Genomic DNA, 25,974 nt, shown 5'->3' with positions numbered 1-25,974 from the left:
GACAAGCTGCTGCCGCTCGACTTCTGAGGTGCATTCTTTTTTTGATGAGAGGCATCTCTAGGTACCATCCCTGACCTGGTCCTCATGCTGCTGAGGCTGTTGCTGTTGATCTGTGGTGAGTTGGACGACTCATCCCGTACCCTCACCACAGGGCAGGCTGTGGGATGCGATCACACCTGGGCTCGGCTTCCTGAAGAGCTGTAAGGACTTCTCAGGGCTAAGGTTCTGTCAGGTCATGCTCAGGGATGCTCAGATCTCTACTTCCACTGGGGGCTCGGGTCAGGCAAAAAAGTTGTGATACTTCAAGAAGCCAGAATTTTAAAGAAAACTATTATTTTAGTTTTATCGCATAGGGAGTGTTCACCGTTTTCCTTCCATCAATAATTGTCTTTGTTCTCAGTGTTTTCAACAGCTGCAAAAAAAAATCATCTGTATAACAATTTTTAGCCTCTGAATTCCTTGCTCTTCTTACTATCAACATTATTTCCTTTTATCTCTCTCTGACTCTCCATTCCCATCGTCAAACCTTAGAACTTGTCATCACTCCTTTGTTCTCAGCATGCATCCCCCAACTACGTCGTTTTCCTAGCTCACTTTCTCCCACGCTCTGTCTCCAGCGTGTCTTCCATCACTCCAGGACCACGTCACCATTTTCGGTGAGTACACTTCATGTGCTCCCTTCTCACGGCACTCAGCTCAAATTCCGCAGCTCCCCACCACAACACTCCCTTGAGTACGCCCCCATCTGTCTTCCCCCATAGCACTCTCCTGGTTCATACGCCCTTCTGGTTGCTTCACTCCCAGGCATAAACAGCTGAATGGGATTTTTTTTTTTTTAAGGCACGACCCTGATGACTTATCCCTTTAAGTGTAGGACCCCCGAATCTTAGGTAGCCAAGAGCAGTGCCAGACAATCAACCTACTTGCTCATAGCCCATGTTGCTCCATGATGGCTATGGCATGACTTACCCTGTCACCTCAAACTTCCCTGTTCACTTTCATTGTATAATCTTGCTTCATATTTCATTGAGAAAATCAAAGCAGCCAGAAGAAAACTCTCATCTTTCTATTGCTGTTGACCCACTCACCTCTGCATTCATAGCAGCTGCCTTCTCTTCCCCTACCACGAATACATTGCCCTTCATTCTGATGATGGCAAGACTGCTCCACTTGTGCATTGAACCCATGAGCCTCTTACTTTCTCAAAAACTTTGTTCCATCATCAATGTTTCTTCATTCTAAATTATTCCTACAAATATGCTATAATACCTTTTATAAAAACAGCTTTATTGAAATATTATTTGCATATAATACAGTTTACCCATTTAAGCTATACAAGTCAATGGTTTTTATTAAAATCACAGAGTGCTGCAACTGTCACCACGATCAGCTGCAACTGTCACCACAATCAATTTTGGAATGTTTTCATCACCCGAGGAAGAACTCCATAGCCACCGCCTAGCAGGCATTCCCAATTTTTTTCCAACCCCTCACCTACCCTCACCCCTCTATCTTCTGGCCACATGCGATCATGATCTACTTTCTGTCTCTCTATATTTTTCTATTCTGGACTCCTCCATATCTAACCGTAATTATATATCCCTTGAGCAACACTTTCTCATTCTTCCTTCCCCGCTACTACCCAAGCCTCTCGTGAGTGAGACAGTGCAGTACTTGTCTTCCAGTGCCTACCTCATTTCATCTCACATAATACCCTTCAGGTTCACCCATGTTGTAAATGATAGGATTTCATCATTTTTTATGGCTGAATGGTATAGATGCTGCGTTTTCTTTATCCACTTACTCACTGATGAGCATCTACACTGACCCTGTCCTGGCTATTGTGAATACTGCTGCAGTAACTGTGGGAGTGCAGATATCTCTTTAACACGCTGCTTTCATTTCCTCCAAATACATGCCCAGCAGTGGGATTGCTGAATCAGATGGTATTTCAATTTTTTATATTTTAAGAGCCTCCGTACTGTTTTCCAAAATGGCTCTTCTAATTTACAGTCCCGCCAACAGCATGTAAGGATTCTCTTTTCTCCACATCTTTGACAACACTAGTTATCTGTGGTCTTTTTGCTTATCGTCATTCTCACAGGTATGGCGTGATATTTTATTGTGGTTTTCACTTACATTTCCCTGATGATTAGTGATATTGGGCATTTCTTCATATACCTGTTGGCCATTTGCATGTCTTCTTCTGAGAATTAGACCATTGTTAACAGGGTTGTATTCTTACCATTGAGTTGTTTGAGTTTCTTGTATATTTTGAATATTAACTTTGTCTCAGATGTATTGACTGCAAATACTCTTTCCTATTTTTTAGGGTGTCTCTTCACTCTGTTCATTGTTTCTTTTACTATGCTGAAATCTTTTGGTTGTGTGTAATCCCATTTGTCTATTTTCGCTTTCATTGCTTTGCTTTTGAGGTTATAGTAAAAAAATCACTAGCCAAACTGATGACATAGAGTTTCCCCCATGTTTTTTCCTAGAAGTTTCAGTTTAGGGTCATACATTTAAGTCTTTCATTCATTTTGAGTTGATTTTTGTCTATGGTAAGAGATAAGAATCTAATTTCATTCTTCTGCAAGTGGATATCTAGTTTTCTTAACACTATTTAGTGAAGACTGTGTCTTTTCCACATTGTATATTCTTAACATCTTTGTTGAAAATCACTTGGCTATAAATGTGTGGATTTATTTCTGGGATCTCTATTCTGTTCTATTGGTCTATGTGTCTGTTTTTATGCCTGTACCATGCTGTTTTGATTATTATAGGTTTGCAGTATGTTTTGAAGTCAGGTAGTGTAATACCTCCAGCTTTTTTTCTTCAAGATTATTTGAGCTGTTGTTGTTTTTGTTGTTCCATACAAATTTTGGGATTTTTTTTTCTATTTCTGTAAACAATGTCACTGGTATTTTGATAGAGATTGGATAGAATCTGTAGAGGATTCTGGGTAGTATTGACATTTTAGCAACATTTATTCTTCCAATCCATGAACATGTGATATCTTTCAATTTATTTGCATCTTCTTCAATTTTTTCATTAATGTTTTATAGTTTTCAGTGTAGAGCTATTTCATCTCTTTGGTTAAATTTATTCCTAAGTATTTTTTAAAAAATAATTATTGTGAATAAAATTTTTTTCTTAATTTCTTTTGCAGGTATATAGAAACACTCCTGATTTATTAATTTGTCTATCATCTATCAATCAATCAATCTATCTATCATCTATCTAACTATCTGGTATCCAGCAGCTTCCCTGAATTCATTTATTAGATAAAACTTTTGTGGTGGAGTCCAGAGTATTCTATATATAAGATTATCTCATCTACCATCAGGGACAATTTAACTTCTTCTTTCTCAATTTGGATGCCTTTTTTTTCCTTTCTCCTGGCTAATACTTTGGCTTGGACTTCCGGTATTATGTTAAATAGAAATGGCAAAAGTGGGCTGGGCGGTGGCTCAAGCCTGTAATCCCAGCACTTTGGGAGGCCGAGGCAGGTGGATCACGAGGTCAAGAGATCGAGACCATCCTGGTCAACATGGTGAAACCCCGTCTCTACTAAAAATACAAAAAATTAGCTGGGCATGGTGGTGCGTGCCTGTAATCCCAGCTACTCAGGAGGCTGAGACAGGAGAATTGCCTGAACCCAGGAGGCGGAGGTTGCGGTGAGCCAAGATCCCACCATTGCACTCCAGCCTGGGTAACAAAAGCGAAACTCCGACTCAGAAAAAAGAAAGAAAGAAAGAAAGAAATGGCAAAAGTGGGCATCCTTCTCCTGTTCTAGATTTTAGAGAAGTGCTCTCAGTGTTTCCCCAGTATGACACCAGCTATGGGCTTGTCGTCTATGACATTTATTATGTTGAGGTACATCTCTTCCATGCCTAATTTTAGGAGAGTTTTTAACATGAAAGAATGTTGAATTTTTTCAAATGCTTTTTGCCCGTGTATTGATCATGTGGTTTTTATCCTTGCTTTTGTTAATGTCATATATCATGTTTATGGATTTGCATGTCGAACCATTTTTTTCATCCCTGAAATGAATCCCATTTGATCATGGTAAATGAATTTTTAAAACGTTCTGTTGATTTTGGTTTGCTAGTGTTTTGTTGAGAATTTGCACATCTATGTCCATCAGAGATATTGCCTGTAGTTTTCTTTTTGTTGTGTTTTTGTCTGGTGTTGGCATCAAATAAATATTGGTCTCTTAGAATGAGTTTGGAAGTGTTTTCTTCTTTTAATTTTTTTGAAATCATTTGAGAGGAATTGGTATTAGTTTTTTAAATGTTTGGTAGAATAAGCAGTGAAGCCATCGGGTTCTAGGGTTTTTTTTTTTTTTTTTTATGGGATACATTTTATTACTGATTGAATTTCCTTAGTTGTTATTGGTCTGTTCAGATTTTCTATTTCTTCATAATTCAATCTTGAAAAGTTATATGTGTACATGAATTTATCTATTTCTTCTAAGTTACCAATTTGTTGGCATATAATTGTTCACAATAGTCTTTTATGATCCTTTGTATTTCTGTGATGTCAGTTGTAATGTTTCCTTTTTTATCTATGATTTTATTTGTTTGAATTTTCTTTTTTTTCTTATTTAGTCTAGCTAGTTTGTCAATTTCGTTTATCTTCTTAAAAACTGACTCATTTCATTGATCTTTTGTATTGTTTTTCTAGTCTCCATCTCATTTATTTCTGCCATGGTCTGTATTATTTCCTTCCTTCTACTAATTTTGGGCTGAGTTTGTTCCTGTTTTTCTAGTTCCTTGAGGTGAAACGTTAGGTCACCTATTTTAGATCTTTCTTCTTTTTTTGATATAGGCATTCATTGCTATAAACTTCCCTTTTAGAATTGCTTTTGCTATATTTCACTGATTTAGGTATGTTGTGGTTCCATTTTTATTTGTCTCAATAGATTTTAAAATTTCTCTTTTAATTATTTTCCATTGACTCATTGGCTCTTTGGGAGCGTGTGGTTTAGTTTTCATATATTTGTGAAGTTTCCGAAGTACCTTCTGTTATTGATTTCAAGTTTATACCTTTGTGATCAGAAGATACTTCATATGATTTCAATCTTTTCAAATTTAAGGCATTTTGTTTTCTAAAATATGATCTATCCTTGAGAATGTTTCATGTGCAGTTGAGAAAAATGTGAATTCTGCAGCTACTGGGTGAAATGTTGTATAAATGTCCATTAGGTCTATTTTGTCTAGAGTGTGGTTTAAATATGATATTTCATTATTGATTTTCTTTCTGGATGGTATTCCATTGCTGAAAGTGGAGTGTTAAAGTCCCCTACTATTATTATATTGCAGTTTATATCTTCTTTTAGATCTAATAATATTTTCTTTATATTTTTGGGTGCTCTAGTGTTGGATGTATATAAGTTTGAAATTGTTATATCTTCTTGATGAAGTCACCCCTGTATCATTACAATGACCTTATTTGTCTCTTTTTATAGTTTTTGACTTAAATTATATTATATCACATATGAGCATAGCGATTCTTGTTCTCTATTTTAATGGTATTTATTTTTCATCCCTTCACTTTTTTTTTTTTTTTTTTTTTTTTTTTTTTTTTGAGACAGAGTTTTGCTCTTGTTACCCAGGCTGGAGTGCAATGGCGCAATCTCGGCTCACCGCAACCTCCGCCTCCTGGGCTCAGGCAATTCTCCTGCCTCAGCCTCCCGAGTAGCTGGGATTACAGGCACGCGCCACCATGCCCAGCTAATTTTTTGTATTTTTAGTAGAGACGGGGTTTCACCATGTTGACCTGGATGGTCTCAATCTCTTGACCTTGTGATCCACCCGTCTCGGCCTCCCAAAGTGCTGGGATTACAGGCGTGAGCCACCGCGCCCGGCCCCCATCCCTTCACTTTCTATGTGTGTCTTTACAGGTAGAGTTTCTTATGGGCAAATATAGAAATACAGAATATAGTTGGGTCTTGTTTTTTAAATCCATACCGCCACTCTATATCTTTTAATTGAATAATTTAATCTATTTGCATTCAGGCTTACCACTGATAGGTAAAAACTTACTCCTGCCATTTTGTCAAGTATTTTCCAATTGTTTTGTAGATCTTTCATTCCTTTGTTTCTCTCTTGTTGTTTAGCTTTGTGGTTTGTGGATTTTTTGTAGCACTAAGCTTTGGTTCTTTTCTCTCTCATTTGCATACATGCTGTCAATTTTCTCTTTGTGGCTACCATGAGGCTTATATAAAACATCTTATAGTTATAATAGACTACTTTAAGCTGATAACAACTTAACTTTGGTCTACACATTTACCATTGCCCCATAGTTTATATTTTTGTTGACTTACATTACACATTTTACGTTGTGTATTTCTTAACAACTTATTGCAACTATAGTTATTATTAACTATATTGACTTTTAACCATCATACTAGAGATTTGAAAGATTTAAACATCACCATTACAGTAGTGAGATTTTTCTGAACTTGATGCTCAATTTATCTCTATTAGTTAATTGTATGCTTTCACATGTTTTCATGGAGTAATAATTATTTTCCTTTCGCTTCTGGTTGAAACAGTCTCTTATGCAGTTACTTTAAGGCTGATCTAGTGGTCTTAAATTCCATTAGCTTTTACTTGTGTGGGTGAGACTTTATTTCTCCTTTATTTCTGAAAGATAGCTTTTCTGGGTATAGTATTCTTGCTGTAAGTTTCTTCTTTCCGCACTTTAAATATATCATCTTACTCTTTCCTGGACTGCATGATTCCTGCTGATAGATCTGCTGATACTCTTATGAGAATTCTCTTATGTGTGACTTGATGTTTATGCTGTATTTAGAATTCTCTTTGTATTTGACCTTTAACGGTTTGATTATAATGTACCTTGGAGAGGACCCCTTCTGGTTAAATCTGTTTGGGGATTTTTGAGCTTCATAGATTTGGTTGCCCATATCCATCTCAAGACTTGAGTAGTTTTAAGCTACTATTTTATCAAATATGCCTTTCATAACTTTCTCTATATCTTTTCCTTCTGGTACTCTAATAATACAAAATTTCTTCTAGATTTACTGGTTTATGTGCATAGAAGAAAAATAACCAACCCTATCAAAAAGTGGGCGAAGGATATGAGCAGACACTTTTCAGAAGACATTCATGTGCCCAAACATGAAAAAATGCTCATCATCACTGGTCATTAGAGATATGCAAATCGAAACCACATTGAGATACCATCTCATGCCAGTTAGAATGATGACCATTAAAAAATCAGGAGACATTAAAAAATCTGGAGACAACAGATGCTGGAGAGGATGTGGAGAAATAGGAACACTTTATACTGTTGGGAGTGTAAATTAGTTCAACCACTGTGGAAGACAGTGTGGTGATTCCTCAAGGATCTAGAAATGGAAATACCATTTGACCCCGCAATTCCATTACTGGGTATGTACCCAAAGGATTATAAAACGTTCTATTATAAAGACACATGCACACATATGTTCATTGCAGCACTGTTTACAATAGCAAAGACTTGGAACCAACCCAAATGCCCATAAACAATAGACTGGATTAAGAAACTGTAGCACATATATGCCAGGAAATACTATGCAGCCATAAAAATGGATGAGTTCACTTGCTTTGTAGGGAAGTGGATGAATCTGGAAACTATCATTCTCAACAAACTCACACAAGAACAGAAAACCAAACACCACATGTTCTCACTCATAAGTGGGTGTTGAACAATGAGAACACATGGACACAGGGAGGGGAACATCACACACTGGGTCAGTTGGGCAGGTGGTGGGGGCCTAGGGGAGGGATAGCAGGGGGTGGGGAGATTGGGGAGGGATAACATTAGGAGAAATACCCAATGTAGGTGATGAGGGGGATGGATGGAGCAGACCACCACGGCATGTGTATACCTATGTAACAATCCTGCATATTCTGCACATGTACCCTAGAAGTTAAAGTAAAATAGTAAAAACATATCAAAATTAGCCCAATGTGGTGTCAGGCAAAAAAAAAAAAAAAAAATTGAAAGGATATATCTTTGCCTTTCAGAAAGACAAAGATATGATACAAAGAATATCCTCCAACACAACTGTGAGAGTTAAAAAAAGGTTATAATTTTGAATTTTGTTAAGAAATTAATAAATCTCCAGTTAGTTATTGGAAAATAATTGTGTTCTTTTAGTGGGGTCATGTTTCCTTGCTTTTTCATGTTTGTCGTGTCCCTGCTTTAATATTTGTGCATCTGGTGGAAGAGCCACCTCGTGCAGTTTTATAGAGTGGCTTTTTATAACAAAAGACTTTCACTTGCAGATGGATTGTAGGGCAGAGATGCATTCTTAGCTGAGCAGGGTGCACTGGCTTTGGTTCAGGTGAGGATAGTAGTGTGGTCTCTGTGTAATTTCTTCAGCAGTAATCAATGTCAGCAATGCTTGTGTGTGCCTCAGTGGCCCAGGCTGTAGGAATTTGTGGAGGTGGGGGTGGCAAGATAGATTGTTACAGTTCTCAGAGGCAAGAGCTTTAGGAATCTTCTTGTTCTTTTCCTCGTAGACCCTCATTCCTGAGAGGATCTCTTTTGCTGTTGGTCCTGGCATGGGTCACAGGCAGGCATGGTAATACTGTGTTTCAGGGCACAGATGCTTGAGGTGGTTGTGGTTCTGCACTCAGTGTCTTGTTGGCATTTGTGCCCAGATGCAGGTTCACTGTCTTAGGCATAGATGGACACAGCTCTTCCACCAAGCCAAAGAATGTGACTCTGAGGCACTCCTCAGTATCTCAGGCCCAAGGGGCTAGGTTCTAGCTGTGACTTTGACCCTAGGGGTCAAGGCACAGCATTGTCATGGCTCTAAGGATAAAGGGTGTTCCAAAGGCTCAGACACTGGGAAGCAGATCATAGCTACAAGCCAATGGAGCACAGTGGCAACTTGGGCACCAGGAAAGAGTGTATTACATAGTGGTGACTCTGGCCCCTGGAGTGGTGGGACACAGTAGTGGTGGTCCCAGCTCTGTGATGCCAGCTGTAGCAACAGCAAAGACCTGGGAATGGTAATAGTGTGCAGGTGTGTATTGGGCTTTGGAGAGCAGGGAACAGTGCATGTTGGCTTCACTCCCCTAGGAGATGGTTGCGTCAGCAGCTCAGGCTCCAGAGGGCTAGTTCAGATCCTGGTAGAACACTTCGGCTGTTTGACCCAGAAGGGCAGAATAATACAGATTGGCAAGTGCTGTGTTTCCCTAGGGGTGAGGTGCCAGGATGATTTTCACACCAAGAAGGCACACAATTGGTCTGCTGGCTCAGCTGTGACTTCCCTAAGGGCAAGATGCCTGTCTGGGTCATATGCCAAGGAGGCAGGCACATGGCTGGTTTTCTGGATAAGGCTTGACTTCCCCTCTGGGCGGGACTGCCTAGTCCTTGGCAGGGCAGAATGTCATGTGGACTGTGGACTCAAGTGACAGGATCACAGCTATCTCACTGAGCCTAGGTTTCGAGTCCCTGGGTTGGGGCACTGAAGCCATTAGGATGGAGAAAATGGAGTGCTTCCTGGATAGCTTGTTCGCATGGGTTAGGAAGCTGGGCGGCTTGGCTAGTAAATGGTGTACTACTGTGTGTGAGCACGATGCAATGATGGTGAAGCCGCGAGGATGAAGAGATGCAGTGACTACCGCCCCAAGAACAGAACACACTCGTTTCAAGACGGTGCTGTGTAGCAGTAGTAGTAGCTTGGGTCACGGGGCTGGGAGGAGCCACAGTACGGGCTCTTTCTCTAGAATAGCGCACCCATATGAACTTTGGGCAGCTTCCAAAACTGGAATGAGGGGCTGTGAGAACTGCAGGATTCTCCAGCAACAAAGACTACCAGTGTCCACAGATATAATCAGGGCTTCTGGGGACTTCTTTACCTTTTGTTTTCAGGGAAAAGCCCCTCCTAGGACCGAATCCCAGCCTGGGTTCCAAGCTGATCCTGACTGAAGAGACAGGGTTGCAGAGGCAGGTGCTCCATTCCCTTCTTTATGCAGCCATCCTGAGTTTCTGGGCCCCGTAAGGTTTCTGCCACTCTCCTGCTGTGTGTACTTCAGTGCTCTGCTGTAGACAATGCAGTCAAAATGTAGTTGCTTCCTTATTGTTTCAGTCTGTTTTTGGGGGGAAGGGGATGAGTAATAGACACTTCTAATCAGCTGTCTTGCCAACATCACTGACAATGTCTATTCTCTTCAACTAATAGGAATAGGTTTCTGTTTACTACACTATTTCTTCTGTCTCCCTTTATAAAGTTTTCAGTGTACCAGGTGCGGTCCTTCCTGTAATCACGGCACTTAGGGAGACTGAGGCAGGAGGATCGCTTGACACCAGGTGTTTGACACCGGCCTGGATGACATAGCAAGATCTCATCTCCACAAAAAATAAATAAATAAAACAAACAATTAGCCTGGCATGGTGGCACATTCCTGTAGTCCCGGCTGCTTGGGAGGCTGAGGTCCGAGGATCACTTGAGCCCAGGAGGTTAAGGCTGCAGTGAGCCTTGATAGCACCACTGCACTCCAACCTGGGAGACAGAGCAAGATCCCATCTTAAAAAAATAAAAGAAGAGAAAAAATAAAGTTTTCAGTGAGTTGCTGTTTTTGCTTCACTTCCTCTCATTATTTATTTAAAATTTACTTTTAATTTACATACATTAAGATTTACTTTTTTGAAACACTGTCTATAATTTCTGACCAAGGTTCAGAGCCATATAACCACGAGCAGAATAAAAACACAGGACATTTTCACACCTTCAAAAATTTCTTGGCCTGGGATGGTGGCTCACACCTGTAATTCTGGCACTTTAGGAGGCTGAGGCAGGTGGATCACTTGAGGTCAGGAGTTCAAGACTAGCCTGGCTAAGATGGTAAAATCCCATCTCTACTAAAAATACAAACATTATCTGGACATGATGGTGCACATCTGTAGTCCCACCTACTTGGGAGACAGAGGCAGGAGAATTGCTTGAACCTGGGAGGCGGAGGTTGCAGTGAGCCAAGATTGCACCACTGCACTCCAGCCTGGGTGACAGTACGAGACCCCATCTAAAAAAAAAATTCCTTGTGCCTTCAATTCCTTATAATCAAATCGTTCCCCATTCCTAACCCCTGGTAAACTGCTCCAAGTCCTTATAGTTCTTCCTCACTCTTCCTGGAACCCACTTAAATCGATCTTTCATCCTTACCACGCCATTGAAACTGTTCTTGCAAAAGCATCAACTATCTTCATGTCGCTGCATCCAGGAGTCAATTTTAATTTATTTTACTCAATTTCTCAGGGCCATTTGATCACTCTTTTTTATGGAAACATTTTTCACTTGGCTTCTGGAATATTATATTCTGCTGGTTTTCTTTCTAATTCAGTATCTGCTGCTTTTCAGTCTCTTTGCTAAATTGTTTAATTTTTTTTAGAGTCAAGGTCTTCCTCTGTTGCCCCAGCTGAAGTGCAGTGCTATGGTCACGGCTCACTGCAGCCTTTAATTCCTGGTCTCAAGTGATGCACCTGCCTCCGCCTCCTGAGTAGCTGGAACCAGAGACACATGCAGCCATACTCAGCTAATTAAAACAATTTTCTGACCGGATACGGTGGCTCACACTTGTAATCCCAGCACTTTGGGAGGCCAAGGTGGGTGGATCACCTGAGGTCAGGAGTTCAGACCAGCCTGGCCAACATGATGAAACCCAGTTTCTATTAAAGAAAAAAAAATACAAAATTAGCCAGGTGTCGTGGCACATGCCTATAATCCCAGCTACTTGGGAGGCTGAGGCAGAAGAATCGCTTAAACCTGAGAGGTGGAGGTTGCAGTAAGCCATGATTGTGCCACTGCACTCCAGCTTGAGTGAAAAGAGTGAAACTCCATCTCAATATATATATGCTACAGACAAGAGTTTTGTTTTGCTGACCAGGCTGGTCTCAAACGTCTAGCCTCAAACAGTCCTCCCTCCTCAGTCTTCCAAAGTGTTGGCATTACAGTCATAAGCTACTGCATCTGGCTTTGATTCCTTGCTGACCTCAAAATATTGGACCTTCTCAAAGTTGATGCCTAGACTTCATCCATGCTCACTTCCCCAAGTTATATAATTATGTCACTTCATACGCCACCTTAAGGTTAAATGCAAGCTTATTTCTCCAGCTTTGCCCTCTCTTTTAAACACCTTTTATGTACTGACTGCATTGGGGCGTGTAACAGACATCTTAGTAATCATCTCAGGCTTCACATGCATCCGGTGTTCAACAGGCATCTCAAACGCAAGCAGATCTCTTCATCTTCCAGCTGTATTACCACCTCCACAAAACTGAACCTGTTTCCCCCCACAACTTCTCCAAATGTCACTACCATTCTTCCAGTTGCTGTGGCCAAAAATCTAGGGGTCAGACTTAATTCCCTTCTCTCTTCTTTTGCACTCTCTATTTAATCCATAAGCCATGGATTAAATGAATTCTACTTTCAGAGTTTACGGTAACGTCTGACCCCTTCCTATCACCAGCACTGTCTAATCTGAGCCGCCATCTTTACTCTCCTAAACTAAATTCCCACGAATGCTCTCCCTGCTTTCTTGCACGTGTATCCTGTTTTCCTCACAGTGTCAGAGCGATACTGTAGATGAAGTAAGAACTGTCCATAGCTCCCCATCACACCTAGAATGAAATCCGAAACTGTTGACAAGTCCGTAAAGTGCCCGTGACTGGACTTTTTCTATTTCCCAGACACTGATAACTACACCCTGCCCCCTTGCGTGGTCAGCTCCAGGCCCCCTTGCCTTTTCTTTCCTCCTGGTGCAAGCTAATTTCATCCTCAGGATACCTGCATTTGCTGTTTTCTTTGCCAGGGATGCTCTTTCCCAAATATTCAGAAGACTTGTTTCCTGATTCATTTAGGTTTTTACTGACTCCATCTTAATCTATCTAAACAGTTAAGATTTTACGATGTTCTGTATCTTATTTCTCTGCTTTCTTTTCCCTTTTTTTTTTTTTGAGACGGAGTTTCGCTCTTGTTACCCAGGCTGGAGTGCAATGGCGCGATCTCGGCTCACCGCAACCTCCGCCTCCTGGGTTCAGGCAAATCTCCTGTAGCTGGGCCTACAGGCACGTGCCACCATGCCCAGCTAATTTTTTGTATTTTTAGTAGAGACGGGGTTTCACCATGTTGACCAGGATGGTCTCGATCACTTGACCTCGTGATCCACCCACCTCGGCCTCCCAAAGTGCTGGGGTTACAGGCATGAGCCACCGCGCCCCGCCCTCTCTGCTTTATTTTTCTTACAGCACCAATCACCCTTCAAAAAAAAATTATATACTTATTTTTAAACGGACTCTCTCTCACTATAATATAAATTTCTTGACATCCAAGATTGTCGTTCATGTTCACTCCCTCCACTCCATGTCTGGCATATAATGAGCATTTCAGATTATTTGTTGTATGGATAAATATATAAAATATGATTTTATGCTATCTCCTATTGATACTTTTCTCACCATTAACCTAAGAAGTATCTCAAACCAAGATTGAGTAAAATAGATAATAATGATGACACAATGTTTACCGAATAAGTAAATTCCAGGCACTAGTCTAAGTTCCTTAAGAATATGAATTTATTTAATCTTCACACAAACTCCATGAGGTAGTACTACTGTTATCTGTACTTCATAGACAAGGAAACTAAGGCACAGAAAGGTGATGCATTACCCCCCACAGCCACACAGCTTGTACGGGGAAGAGCCAGTACTCAGATCTGTGTCATCCAGCTTCAAAGTCTGCATTTTCCCCCAAATTATTATTTTTTGATCATTGAGCCATAATATTATGGTCAACTCCTCAGGATAGAAGAGAAGTTTTGGAGAAATCTGAATTTCTTTTTTGGACCTATGCCTCCTCTGAACTGAAATTGGTGAACAAAGGTTCTCCACGCCTGGAGTCCGAGGCTTTGCACTCTCCTTGCCTGACTCTTGTTCCCATAAGACAGTGAGTCCAAAGCTGGATCCTCAAGACTTTTGAGAGGAGGAGGTGGGAGTGGGAAGGAGGAGCTTGAAGAGGGAGCTGCTAGGTAGTTGGCAAAGACGCCATCTCCTAATCACAGACAACGAAAATTACCGGCAATTACTTTATGATCATGAAAAGATCCATGTGTGGTTCTGCGGGCAGGAGCTCTGTGAGTGATGTGAAATGCGGGGAAAGGAGCAGAGAGAAAGAAGAAGAGAAGCGGGGATAAGATAAGAAGGAAGGAAGAGAAGATGAAAGAAGGAAGGGGAGAAGAGAGAGAGAAGGAGGGAGGAAGAGAGAGATGCAGGGAGGGCACAAGGGATGGAAGGTGGTGTTGGGGAATCTCTCAGAGGATTTAAACTTTGTAGATGTGTGGGATTTGCTGCTCTGTACTGATCTCTGCTACATTCTCTCCTAGCTCCACTCTGTGAACCCACTGGTGAGTTGCACTTCCTTTTATTCTTCAGGGTCTGTGGGTATTTTGCTACTTAGGTCAGCACAAGAGGCCTGTGGACTGCTGTCTTATCAGCCCCTCCCTGCCCAAGACATATCAGGGTGACAGCTGCTGAGGTGTACAAACATCAGTGGCTCCCTTGGGCCTGGGCTGCTCTGTCTTTACATCAGCCTCTGCACCTGACACGTGTCTGCTCAGCGGGGTGAACAGGTCTTGCTCTGACCTTCTCAAGAACACAGTCTTATTTCTGGGAAGTCCCAGCACAGGGAGGGAGATGCTGTTTACACAAGGAAGAAAGATGCTGAAGATTAATGCTAGAAGCATCTCTGTCCTCCCAGCCTCAGGAGCTCCCATTCTCAGTTGTGCTCCAAGGCTGTGTGTGTCACCAGGGGTGATAAAGGAAATGCCAAAATCCCGCATCCGTGGAGAACATTAGAGTCAATCCTCCAGCCATGTGTGGAATAAAGTAGTACTGCTGCCTCCTTCCTCTTTTTAACTCTCCTCTGCAGCCACACCTGTTGCCCCAGCTCATTTTCTCTTTCGGACTCCGGTTTATGCAAACTTACTTCATTGCTCTGATCCTGATTCAAAGCCTTACCTTTACCAGAGGAGGAGAGTAGGGAATTCCTCTCCCCACCGAGGACTCTACACAAGATCACGCTCAATGTTAAAAATGTGAGGACTGCTATCTTGTACATTAAATACTAGCTGCAGAGTTCAGAGATTGCTCTGCTACCCCAAGAACATAGGCTGCAAGTGCAACTAGGGAAGACTAGGAATTCCTGTGGCCGGAGAGATTTCGAATCAATCTAGCCTTCCAGGTTCCTTACCTAATGGTTGTCCAAGCCTGACTCACGACTTGTGTTAATACCATGCATGCCTTGTGTCTGGTGTCATCTTTACCCCTAACTCAAGTGCCCAGTCCCAGCCTAAGCAGAAATCCAAAGCCATATCAAAGATGAGGAAACCAACTTTCTGTCACCAGGTGTTTTCCAGGCGGTTTCTGCTGTCGGAGAACGATCTGAAACAAGCTCTGAGCTGTAAGACTGAGCTCCAGACCCTTGCAGTCTGCCCTGTCCAGTGTCCAACTTCATCACCACCCTAGCCCCATTGAGAAAAGTGGGCTACAGATGCCCAAGTGCCCCCCTGCCCCCTTTTTGTTGAGATGGAGTCTCTGTTACCCAGGCTGGAGTGCAGTGGTGCGATCTCAGCTTATCACAATCTCTGCCTCTTGGGTTCAAATGATTCCTCTGCCTCAGCCTCCCAAGTAGCTGGGACTACAGATGCACACCACCACGCCTGGCTAATTTTTCTATTTTTAGTAGAGACGGGGTTTTGCCATATTGGCCAGGTTGGTCTCGAACTCCTGACCTCAGGCGATCCACCCACCTCTGCCTCCCAAAGTGCTGGGATTACAGGCATGAGCCACCACACCTGGCCTAAATGCCTTTTTTATTTATTGTCCTGCTTAGCTCCAAGAGCTGTACTACTGGTCAGTCTCCTGGGTACTACAGTTTTCCAAGGAAAGACAGTGACTCTAAGATATTCTATGTCTCAGGACAAAGAAAATATATGGATGAAACTGATGTTTAAAAGGTTTTTTAAAAAAGCACATTTCAACAGAAAAGCTTAGAGTTTACAGATATTGAACTAGGAATCACCCCTTAGTAATCCAAAACACTTGTCATTTTCATCTGGTGAAGAAAGGAGGTTTTGTCTTAGGGAAAGTGTAACATTTTCCAAGGGGCAGAGGCTCTGAGAGCTGAATAAGCAAATGCCCAGACAGCCCATAGCTATTAGGGATTGTGACATCTTTATGGGCTACAAGTTGGGGAGATGAGGAGAGAGCAGGGCACAACTTTAACCACCTTTATCACCAGAAAAGAGTCCCAGGCCAGGAGTGGTGGCTCATACCTGTACTCAGCACTTTCGGAGGCAAAGGTAGTAGGATCATTTCAGCCCAGAAGTTCGAGACTAGCCTGAGCAACATAATGAGACCTCGTCTCTACAAATAAATAAATAAAATTAGCTGGGCTTGGTGGCATGCACTTGTAGCTGCAGCCACTGGATAGGCTGAGGTGAGATGATTGCTTGAGCCCAGGAGGTTGAGATTGCAGTGAGCTGAGATTGCGTCTCTGAACTCTAGCCTGAGAGCCAGAACATGACCCTGTCTTGAAAAAAAGAAAAAAGGAGAAAAAAGAAAAAGAAAAGAGCCCTAACACTCCAAAGGGACACATCCCTGAGGTGTAAGGTATGAATTAAATTAGCTCCCTAGATCATAGTTTCTACAGAGGTTTGCGCAGAAGCCCCAGATCAAGGGAGCTGAGCTGTGTAGATGGTGGGTACTGGGCATTCCCAAGGAAATACGCCCCATTTATTCAAAGAGAAATAGCAATAATAGGGGCAGGACAGAGTCAGCAATGAGGGGACTGGATTCTTCTATGTCTTTCCTGGACAGATCGACCCTGCAGGTCCCATATTCTGTTTTTGAAAAAGATAGTGTGGTTCTGAGATGCCAGGGGAAAGGGAACAGATGAAGATAATGAAAATGGCTTCCCAGGATAAAAGAAATATATTCACTTTGAATATAACGTCAAGCTTCACCATCTCCAGTGCCAACTCCAGAGACAGTCTTCAGTATTACTAGGCTGGCTTCAAGAAAGGTGTTTTTAGTTTATAAACAGAAACTTCAAAAAATAATAAGGTCCAAGTCAAAGGTAACGGTTGCCTTCTGAAAGATAATGCTGCACAGGGGCAGGACGTGCCAGGGGTGAGCAGGCTGAGCTCATGGCAAAGGAAAGCCCACGGGCACCAGGGGGTGGTGGAGGCATGTTGGGTGGCCTGTGTGTCCACTGACTGTTTCTTTGAGTCTTGTCTGAAGTGCTGAGACACAAAGTGCCTCTTACCAGAAACTCTGAACCCCATTAAACATTTGTGTTTAATTCCTCTCTCTAGGGCTGTTGCTGATAGCCAGCCCCTCCCGCCCCACAGAGGGGAGCCCGGTGACCCTGACCTGTAAGATGCGTTCTCTACAGAGGTCAAATGCCCAGTTCCAATTCTGCTTCTTCAGAGATTCCAGGGCCTTGGGCCCAGGCTGGAGCGGCTCCCCCAAGCTCCAGATCGCCGCCATGTGGAAAGAAGATTCAGGGTCTTACTGGTGCGAGGCACAGACAACGACATCCAAAGTCTTGAGGAGCCCGAGATCCCAGATAAACGTGCAAAGTGAGTGGCAGTGGGGTCAGTATGCCCCCTACTGGCTGAGAAGGGCAGGGGCAAGAGGCTAATCCTAATGGGTTCTAGCTCTGTAAGAGGAGGGGCTGTTTGAAACATATTTTTGAGTTTCTCTTATTTTCAGGATCCTTAGGGGATCTTCCCTTATTCACTCTGTTTTGATTCAGGCAAACAGAGTACTTACGAACCCTTACTGTGTGTCTTCACTGTGCTGGAGGGTGTGGGGGGAAGAGCTGCACAATACTTGCTGCCTGACTACACGAAGCTGATGCTCAGCCAGCACTCCGAATAACCAGGGTGAAATACGCGATGCTGCATTGCGGAGGCCTGGCTGTTGACAAAGACTACAGAGAAGGGAGAAATAGGACCGGGCTGCTCAGAGAAGGCTTTGTGGAAGGAATGTGTAGAATAGCTTACTGGAGCAGGGCTTATGGAAGGGCAGCTGGGGCTTGATTTAAAAAAATACATAGAAAAGAGTACTTTGTAATTCATCGTGTTATTCCACATCAGTGTTGAGACTTCCAACATCCTCTCCCATTCTACGGTGCCGTGAAGCAAACGTCTAATACCTCCAAAAGGCTGTGCTCTCCCACACTTGCTAAAAACTCAATACTGGTGAAACTGAACCACCAGCACCACCACAATAATCATTGAGCAGTTTAGTTTATAGATGGCAGGCTCTATCCTAGTGTTTCACAGATATTGTGCAATTGAACCATCCAACTGCAGGAGATAACCATCATTACCAGCTCTCTTTTACAGATGGGAAATTGTATCTCAGAGAAGTCGAGTAATTTGATCAAGCACACACAGCAAGTGAAAGAGTTGGAACCCCTCTTCAAATAAAGCAGTTTGATTTACAATTTGGACTTACGATCACTTCACTATACTATTGTGCCTTGAAAAAATGAAAGTTTGAGAGATTAGGGTAATGGAAGTCACAATGTTCTAGGGAGAGAGGTGATGCTACACCCTCTATGGTAACACTAGGGTGTCTTTCTTATCCTACCATCATCAACCCAAACAATCAGCAGGCCCCCTCCCTCTCACCCAAATTAAGGTATATACATCACTGACTTCACTCATGGCCTTTGCTTTCAGGACTGTCACATCTGCTTACTATCTTTGAAACTCTCCCTACTCAGGGCCTTCCTTTGTCATCTTGTGTTCATACAGGAATCCCTGTCGCTGATGTGAGCTTGGAGACTCAGCCCCCAGGAGGACAGGTGATGGAGGGAGACAGGCTGGTCCTCATCTGCTCAGTTGCTCTGGGCACAGGAAATATCACCTTCCTTTGGTACAAAGGGGCCAAAGGTTTAAACCTTCAGACAAAGACCCAGCGTTCACTGACAGCAGAGTATGAGATCCCTACAGTGAGGGAGAGTGATGCTGAGCAGTATTACTGTGTAGCTGAAAATGGCTATGATCCCAGCCCCAGTGGGCTGGTGAGCATCACTGTCAGAAGTAAGTGCCACAACCCTCCGTTCGGCCAGCTGGTCTCAAATTGGGCTCCACACTTCCCTGGGGCACACAAAGTTTCCTGGCGCATGCTGAGGAAGTTCAGTGGGGCTGAGCATCGGTGGGCAGGGATTATGAGTTTGCTGCATTGTCAGAGACATTTTCTTACAGTCTACTATCTCCCTCAGTTCCCGTATCTCGCCCTGTCCTCAGGCTCAGGGCTCCCAGAGCTGAGGCTGTGGTCGGGGATGTGCTGGAGCTTCACTGTGAGGCTCGGAGAGGCTCTCCCCCAATACTGTACTGGTTTTATCATGAGGATGTCACCTTCGGGAGCAGCTCGGCCCCCTCTGGAGGAGGAGCCTCCTTCAACCTCTCCCTGACTGCAGAACATTCTGGAAACTACTCCTGTGAGGCCAACAATGGCCTGGGGGCCCAGCGCAGTGAAGTGGTGACACTCAACTTCACAGGTATAGCTCAGGCTCTGGACTGTCTCGGTCAATGTCTCCTTCCCAGCATCCTGGGAGAGTTTTGCTGATGCCACCATGCTTCTGGGGGTGTGCTACCAAAGTTGGGGCTTCTGGGTGAGATGCTATCATGAGTGATGTATCCGAGAGGCATGGAGAACTTAAGTTTGGGTGCCGCTCTTCTCTTTTCATAAATGTGATAAGCCACAAGTCCCTAGACAAATAAATAAATCCCCACTTGGAAGAGCAGACCTTGGGCACAACCCACACTCAAGATGTCTGCTCTCTAAGCCCCAAGCCCTTCCTCCCAGCAGATCATGCACAAGTCTCTCCCTCTAGTGCCTACAGGAGACAGAAGCAATCATCTTACCTCAAGAGTCGTTGAGGGGCTGCTCGGCACCCTTGGACCTGTCACCGTGGCCTTATTATTTTGCTATGGACTCAAAAGAAAAATAGGTTAGTATTTAAGGAGAGTGGCATTTTGTTACCGTGATCTTTGTTTTCACTGAAATAGGCTGAATTGTGACATGTGTACTGCAAGAGATGTACGTGCTGGCAGTCACCTTGCCTGTGAATCTGCCCACAACGCCAGCAGGTAGGAATGGTGTCCATTAACATAGCGTAAAGTTTCGTAAAGTTCTCCATCCGCCATGTGCTATTCATTAAGGTTCAAGTGATATTTTGTGCTTCTGGGATTACATTTTTATACAGAAATGTACTATTCAAAATAACTGGCCACAGAAGAGAAATACGGTTAGCAGTTCCAGCTATCCCGACTCTCTCCCAGTACGAAAGTCCGTGCATCAATTCTGATTCACCTTTGAGTATTGTCACGTGCTTTTTCTTCTCTACACATTCTACTTACTGCTGGGACTTTCACTTTTCCCCTGAAATGTCATTTTGTCCAGCAGGCTTCGCCTGGCCTGCACAGCCTACAGTGGTTCTCTTCTATTATGAAGAGAATTACTAATAATTCAAGTTATTAGATTCACACGTTATCACAACTGGTAATTAGATATTTATTTATATAATTAACCTTGGTCTCCTGTTCACTGAGGAAGTTGGAGACAAGGCGAGAGAGGACACTATGATTCGCATTTAAATTCCAAGCTTTTCTGACACCTTTCGGTACCTCACGCCATCTATAGCATCATTGTGGCAGCACCTGCCTCCAAGGACTTATGTCACAATAAGATTGCGTGGTGTGGTTGTAAAACAAAACCAAAACATACAATAAATGTAGGAGTTTAGAGACTTGGGTCTCAAGTCCTGGATCTGGTACTAATTGGCTTTGGGGGAAGCTCACTTAATTACTCAGGACCTGAGTTTCTGTCTGTGAAACGAAGGCTCTGTAAGTGACTGCCAGGATGTCTTCTGGGCACACAGTGGCACCCACAGTGGGCATCTGAGCATGGCGGACAGCCCTGCACAGGGTATGCAAAAGCACTGACAGTGAGGTTCCTCCATTTATGTGTATGCTCATTTGTTTGTCTTGCAGGAGGACGTTCAGCCAGGGATCCACTCAGGTGAGGCCTGTTTTCTCCATATGTGCCAATAATGCAGAAAAATAGATTTTAACAATAGATTTAGATTTGTTCTCTCCTCAGCTTTCTTTTATTTTCCCTATTTTATTATACTCAAAGTGCACTCCTGAGTTCTCCTACTGGCAACTTTGAACAATTCACTGTCACTTCCCTTCTTGGAGATTTCATACATTAATGATAAATCTTTTCATTATTGTTCCTATTGACCTCCCTCCACACCCCTGCAGGATATTAAAATCACATTGCAGCCAGGCACGGTGGCTCACGCCTGTAATCCCAGCATTTTGGGAGGCCACAGAGGGTGAATCGCCTGAGCTCAGGAGTCCAGACCACTCTGAGCAACAGGGTGAAACCCCGTCTGTACTAAAATACAAAAAATTAGCCAGTGGTGGTGGTGCACACCTGTAGTCCCAGCTACTCAGGAGGCTGAGGGACAAGAATCGCTTGAGCTCGGGAGGTGGAGAGATTGCAGTCAGCTGAGATGGCACCACTGCATTTCAGCCTGGGCAACAGAGCGAGACTCTGTCTCAAATAAATAAATATAAACGAATGAATGAATGAGTAAATAAAATCACATTGCTTTCAGCAGGATCATGCATTAATTCAATCAATCAACCAATATTTGAGGATCTGTAAGTCATTCTGTTGAGTGCTAAGAGGTGTGAAATATAAAAGGCTCTTGAGAGTTTGAAAGTATTTTAGGGGAGGTAAGATACATGCACATTTCTGGAATGTAAGACAGACAGGAATAAACATACTGAACAGTTATTCATGAAGTTCTTTAGATGTTTAGAGGAGGAAAATATTCTTTAAAATACTTCCATCTAGAGATACCAATATTTAGTCAATTTAGTTGACTTTTTAAAATAACGTATTATCATTTATGCCGACGATAAACACATATTGTTTTCAAATCAGAGTAGCACTCTTTGGCACCTGCCCACGAAGAACCATTTTCTTCTGTCCCTTCCTCAAGTTGCTTGTTCTGCCCAGCAAAGTGTTCTCTGTCTGGAATGAGTCAATATCTATTCATTTAATATTTGGGGAGCACTCATGATGTGAATGGAACTATTCCGGGAATGGGCAGTACCACAGTGAGCCAGTCAGACAGGAACCTTACGCCCATGGAGTTACCCTCTGGTGCCTGCTCTGCAGTGCCCCACTCAGCCTGTGCACAGGGCCAGGGCTCATACCACCCTGCTGTGCCTTCTAGCTGCTCATTTCCCCATAATTCAGTGTTCTGCTCAGGACCATTTCTTACAGGCTTCTCTCCTTCAGTGTGATAGCTGCATTACTTGGGATGCAATTTCAGATAAATAACATGTGTCTCTGTGTTTGCAGGAGCCTTCCCAGCCCTGTACCCCAAGAGTTCACCTACCTCAACTCAAACTCACCTACCCCAGTGCAGCTACAGCCTGTATATGAAAATGGTGAGCCTTCCCAAATGACCCACGCCAAAGTTGGTAGAGCAAGCTGGGGAAGGGACAATAGGATGTTAATCTGCTTCCCAAACCTGACTTTGCTGTGTCCCAGCCTCTGCTACAAAGACTCATCTGTCTTCATGGCCATGACTGGTGGATGGTAGGAAGTAATTTGAAAGACAGGAATCAGGGGCTGTGTCATGATGTCTCCTTCCTTCTCTTGCAGTGAATGCTGTAAGTGGGGATGAGGTTTATTCGTTGGTGTACTATAACCAGCAGGAGCAGGAATCAGCAGCAGGTGAGACATAGGGAATAAATTTGTCTCTGACTTTTGTCTTTCCTGGAACCAAGAGAACAATCAGGCTGTGCATATCAGAGAACAGCATTCTTCAGAGCAGAAGGCTGTGAGCATCACTGTGTGTACTTGGAGGCTGTCCTTTGGTCTGGAGCTACCTTGAGTAGAGCCCAGAGCTGATGCTAAGGTCCTTTCTTTTCTCTGGGGACTGGTTTTCAAGCTTCCTAAATTATAGCCACTTAGCAAAAGCAAAAATCCAATGGTCTACCTCTTCCCTGCTTCCAACACAATGAAGGTAAAAACATGTAGTTACGACAAGGTGTCGTTGTGAGGCCTACATTTTATGCCTTTCTCCTCATCATGTGGCAGCATCAGAGGTGATGGCTTCTGCCTTCCCTCTTTGAGTAAGCCTGACACACTCCTCTTAACCCCATCACAGCTGCCTAGCTGCTGCTCTTGTTCCATCCTATACATGGTGGCCCCAGAATAGCTGAGATGTATAAAGGCCCCTACTGGCATAGGAGGCCTACTTACCCCCTCCCCTCCAGTCCCAGGCTGCAAATTTTCCCCTGGCTACTAAGGGAATAATATTTGTGATAAACAGAAAAGCAAGACAGAAAAAATGAATGGAAACCAATACATGGGAAATAGATGGGAGAGAAAGAAGCTTTCTAAAGTCCTTCAGTAACACAAGTTTAGTGAAAGACTTTAAATATAAGTGGAATCTCACATCACTTACCTTTTCTCTACAGCAGAAACCCCGGGGGCACATAGGAAGGACAAGGTAAGAGTCTTTATTGTTCTCTTCTCCATGTTCTTTCTTTCCTCTGGGGTCTGGTTCTCAAACTTCTTAAATTATAGCCACTTAGAAAGAGCAAAAATCCCATGATCTACCCTTTGCTACCTCCCCACGCAATGGAGGTAAAAACACATAGTTACAACAATAATTTTGGAGGCTTACAAACATCATTACTTTAGCAATGGACACATGAATGATCTTTAGTTAAACTGCAGTGCATAGTTAGTCTAAAAATTCTATTTCTTCGAGAATCTTTATCCTAAAATATTGTTGAGCTGTACATCCATCACTTTATGCTATAAGGTTAGCCAAACAACCCAGAGCAACTAAATTAATACTGAACAAAGCTAAGCTAATAGCAATTTGTGTCATTAAAAATTAGTAATCGGGGCCGGGCGTGGTGGCTCAAGCCTGTAATCCCAGCACTTTGGGAGGCCGAGGTGGGTGGATCACGAGGTCAAGAGATTGAGACCATCCTGGTCAACATGGTGAAACCCTGTCTCTACTAAAAATACAAAAAATTAGCTGGGCATGGTGGCGTGTGCCTGTAGTCCCAGCTACTCAGGAGGCTGAGGCAGGAGAATTGCCTGAACCCAGGAGGCGGGGATTGCGGTGAGCCGAGATCGCGCCATTGCACTCCAGCCTGGGTAACAAGAGCGAAACTCCGTCTCAAAAAGAAATTAGTAATCGGCCGTAAGGCCTGGCAAATAGTAAGTGCTCAGTAAGTGAGGGCTTTCCCTCACTGCGCTGCCCCTACCAGGGAGGACTGGGCAATGACAATATAAAAAATGATTTGAAAATAAGATTCTTGTTTGGAGTTTAATAAGACTCCAAGAACTTTGCTCATGCTACTGTGTGTGATACAATAAAGGGAAAGGAGGCCAAATAAAAAAAACTTAGTAATTAGTTAACTTGGAATAATCCAAGATATCACCAATGATACATTTTCAGAATGTCTCTGAAAACTGCAGACATTCCAGCTCTGAGCACGTGTGCAAAAGCAGTAGGTGCTTTGCAGCTTTGTCTAGGGTAGAGTGGCAGCCAAGTATCTCAGGACAAAATTCAACTTCTTGGCAAACTCCAGTGACGCGCCAAATTTAGTTTATGAACACAAAATCTGACAACCTTTTAAAAAATGACAGCCCGTGGGCCTCCCTAACAATGGCCCATAAGAATGAGGGAAGGCCGGTCGCGGTGGCTCAAGCCTGTAATCCCAGCACTTTGGGAGGCTGAGGCAGGTGGATCACGAGGTTAAGAGATCGAGACCATCCTGGTCAACATGGTGAAACCCCGTCTCTACTAAAAATACAAAAAAATTAGCTGGGCGTGGTGGCGCGCGCCTGTAATCCCAGCTACTTGGGAGGCTGAGGCAGGAGAATTGCCTGAACCCAGGAGGCGGAGGTAGCGGTGAGCCGAGATTGCGCCATTGCACTCCAGCCTGGGTAACAAGAGCGAAACTCCATCTCAAAAAAAAAAAAAAAAAAAAAAAAAAAAGAATGAGGGAAGGCATCGTATGTTTGCATGTTTGCAGCTTGTCAGGAGCATCTTTTTAGTCCACCAGTGGGATACAGGCACTCTGAGGATGCTGGTCTTGGACCACACTTTTCCAAGAGGCCCTGATTTTTGTGCTGTATGGTGTGCCATGATAAGAGGCATCAAACTGACTGGGGAAGAGGAGCAGCGGGGGCCTGTTTTGCTTGACTTCCTGTTCTAGTCCTAACCTTTGCTTCCAGGTTTCCTTAGACATCTATGCCAGGCCGAGGAAAGCAAACATGACAGATGTGGACTATGAAGACGCTGTGTAAGGTTATGGAAAATTCTGCTTTGAAAACCATCCATGACACCAAGCCTCAGACCTGATATGTTCTTCAGAGATCCTGGAGCATCAGCTTTCTGGTATATCTCTTCCGGGTCCCATTCTCCAACAGGAACTTTGTTATAGGAACCAGATTCCTGCTGCCTCCTTTGAGAACACGTCAAATGATGCTTCTCTGTTTACAAGACTAAACAAGATGGAATAAAAGAAATTGGGATCTTGGGGTGGAGGCACAGTGAAGCTTAGAGCACATGGACTCAAGGTTCGTGATCCTGCAGGACTTCTCAGCAGAGAGAGCTGTGCCCATCATTAGGTCTAAGTGCTTTCTCTGCTCAGGCAACGCAGAACCCCAGCCCTGCCACTTACATGGATCGCCAAGTTTCCACCTAAAATATGATTCTATTTATTTTGAGTCATTGTTACCAATTTATAATTAAAACAAAGTTACATAAAAAGTTATTGTGATTACACTTAATTTGACATATTTTGTATATACAGGCCAACCCACACT

The 25,974-nt window shown here is 43.2% G+C and overlaps 1 protein-coding gene across 1 annotated transcript; it reads left to right on the top strand.

Annotated features, from left to right (window-relative positions):
- Positions 1–25,918, top strand: FCRL1 (Fc receptor like 1). The gene is made up of 11 exons (XM_008984661.5): positions 1–115; positions 14,400–14,420; positions 17,391–17,657; positions 18,843–19,130; positions 19,313–19,591; positions 19,928–20,044; positions 21,087–21,114; positions 22,474–22,562; positions 22,780–22,851; positions 23,601–23,632; positions 25,381–25,918. Exons 1-11 carry the CDS (start codon positions 85–87, stop codon positions 25,450–25,452), a joined length of 1,296 nt encoding a protein of 431 aa, XP_008982909.3. The 5' UTR covers positions 1–84; the 3' UTR covers positions 25,453–25,918.
- The last annotated feature ends 56 nt before the right edge of the window (positions 25,919–25,974 follow it).

This window comes from Callithrix jacchus, chromosome 18 (genome assembly GCF_049354715.1).
Source record: "Callithrix jacchus isolate 240 chromosome 18, calJac240_pri, whole genome shotgun sequence".
Lineage (NCBI taxonomy): Eukaryota > Metazoa > Chordata > Mammalia > Primates > Cebidae > Callithrix > Callithrix jacchus.
This window is presented reverse-complemented; position numbering and strand designations above follow the sequence as displayed.

Bases quoted from the DNA above. Each gene is read 5' to 3' on its own strand.
- FCRL1 (XM_008984661.5), top strand. From the start codon at position 85: ATGCTGCTGAGGCTGTTGCTGTTGATCTGTG. The intron at 116-14,399 runs GTGAGTTGGACG...ATTCTCTCCTAG, and splicing joins GCTGTTGCTGTTGATCTGTG to CTCCACTCTGTGAACCCACT. The intron at 22,563-22,779 runs GTGAGCCTTCCC...CTTCTCTTGCAG, and splicing joins ACAGCCTGTATATGAAAATG to TGAATGCTGTAAGTGGGGAT.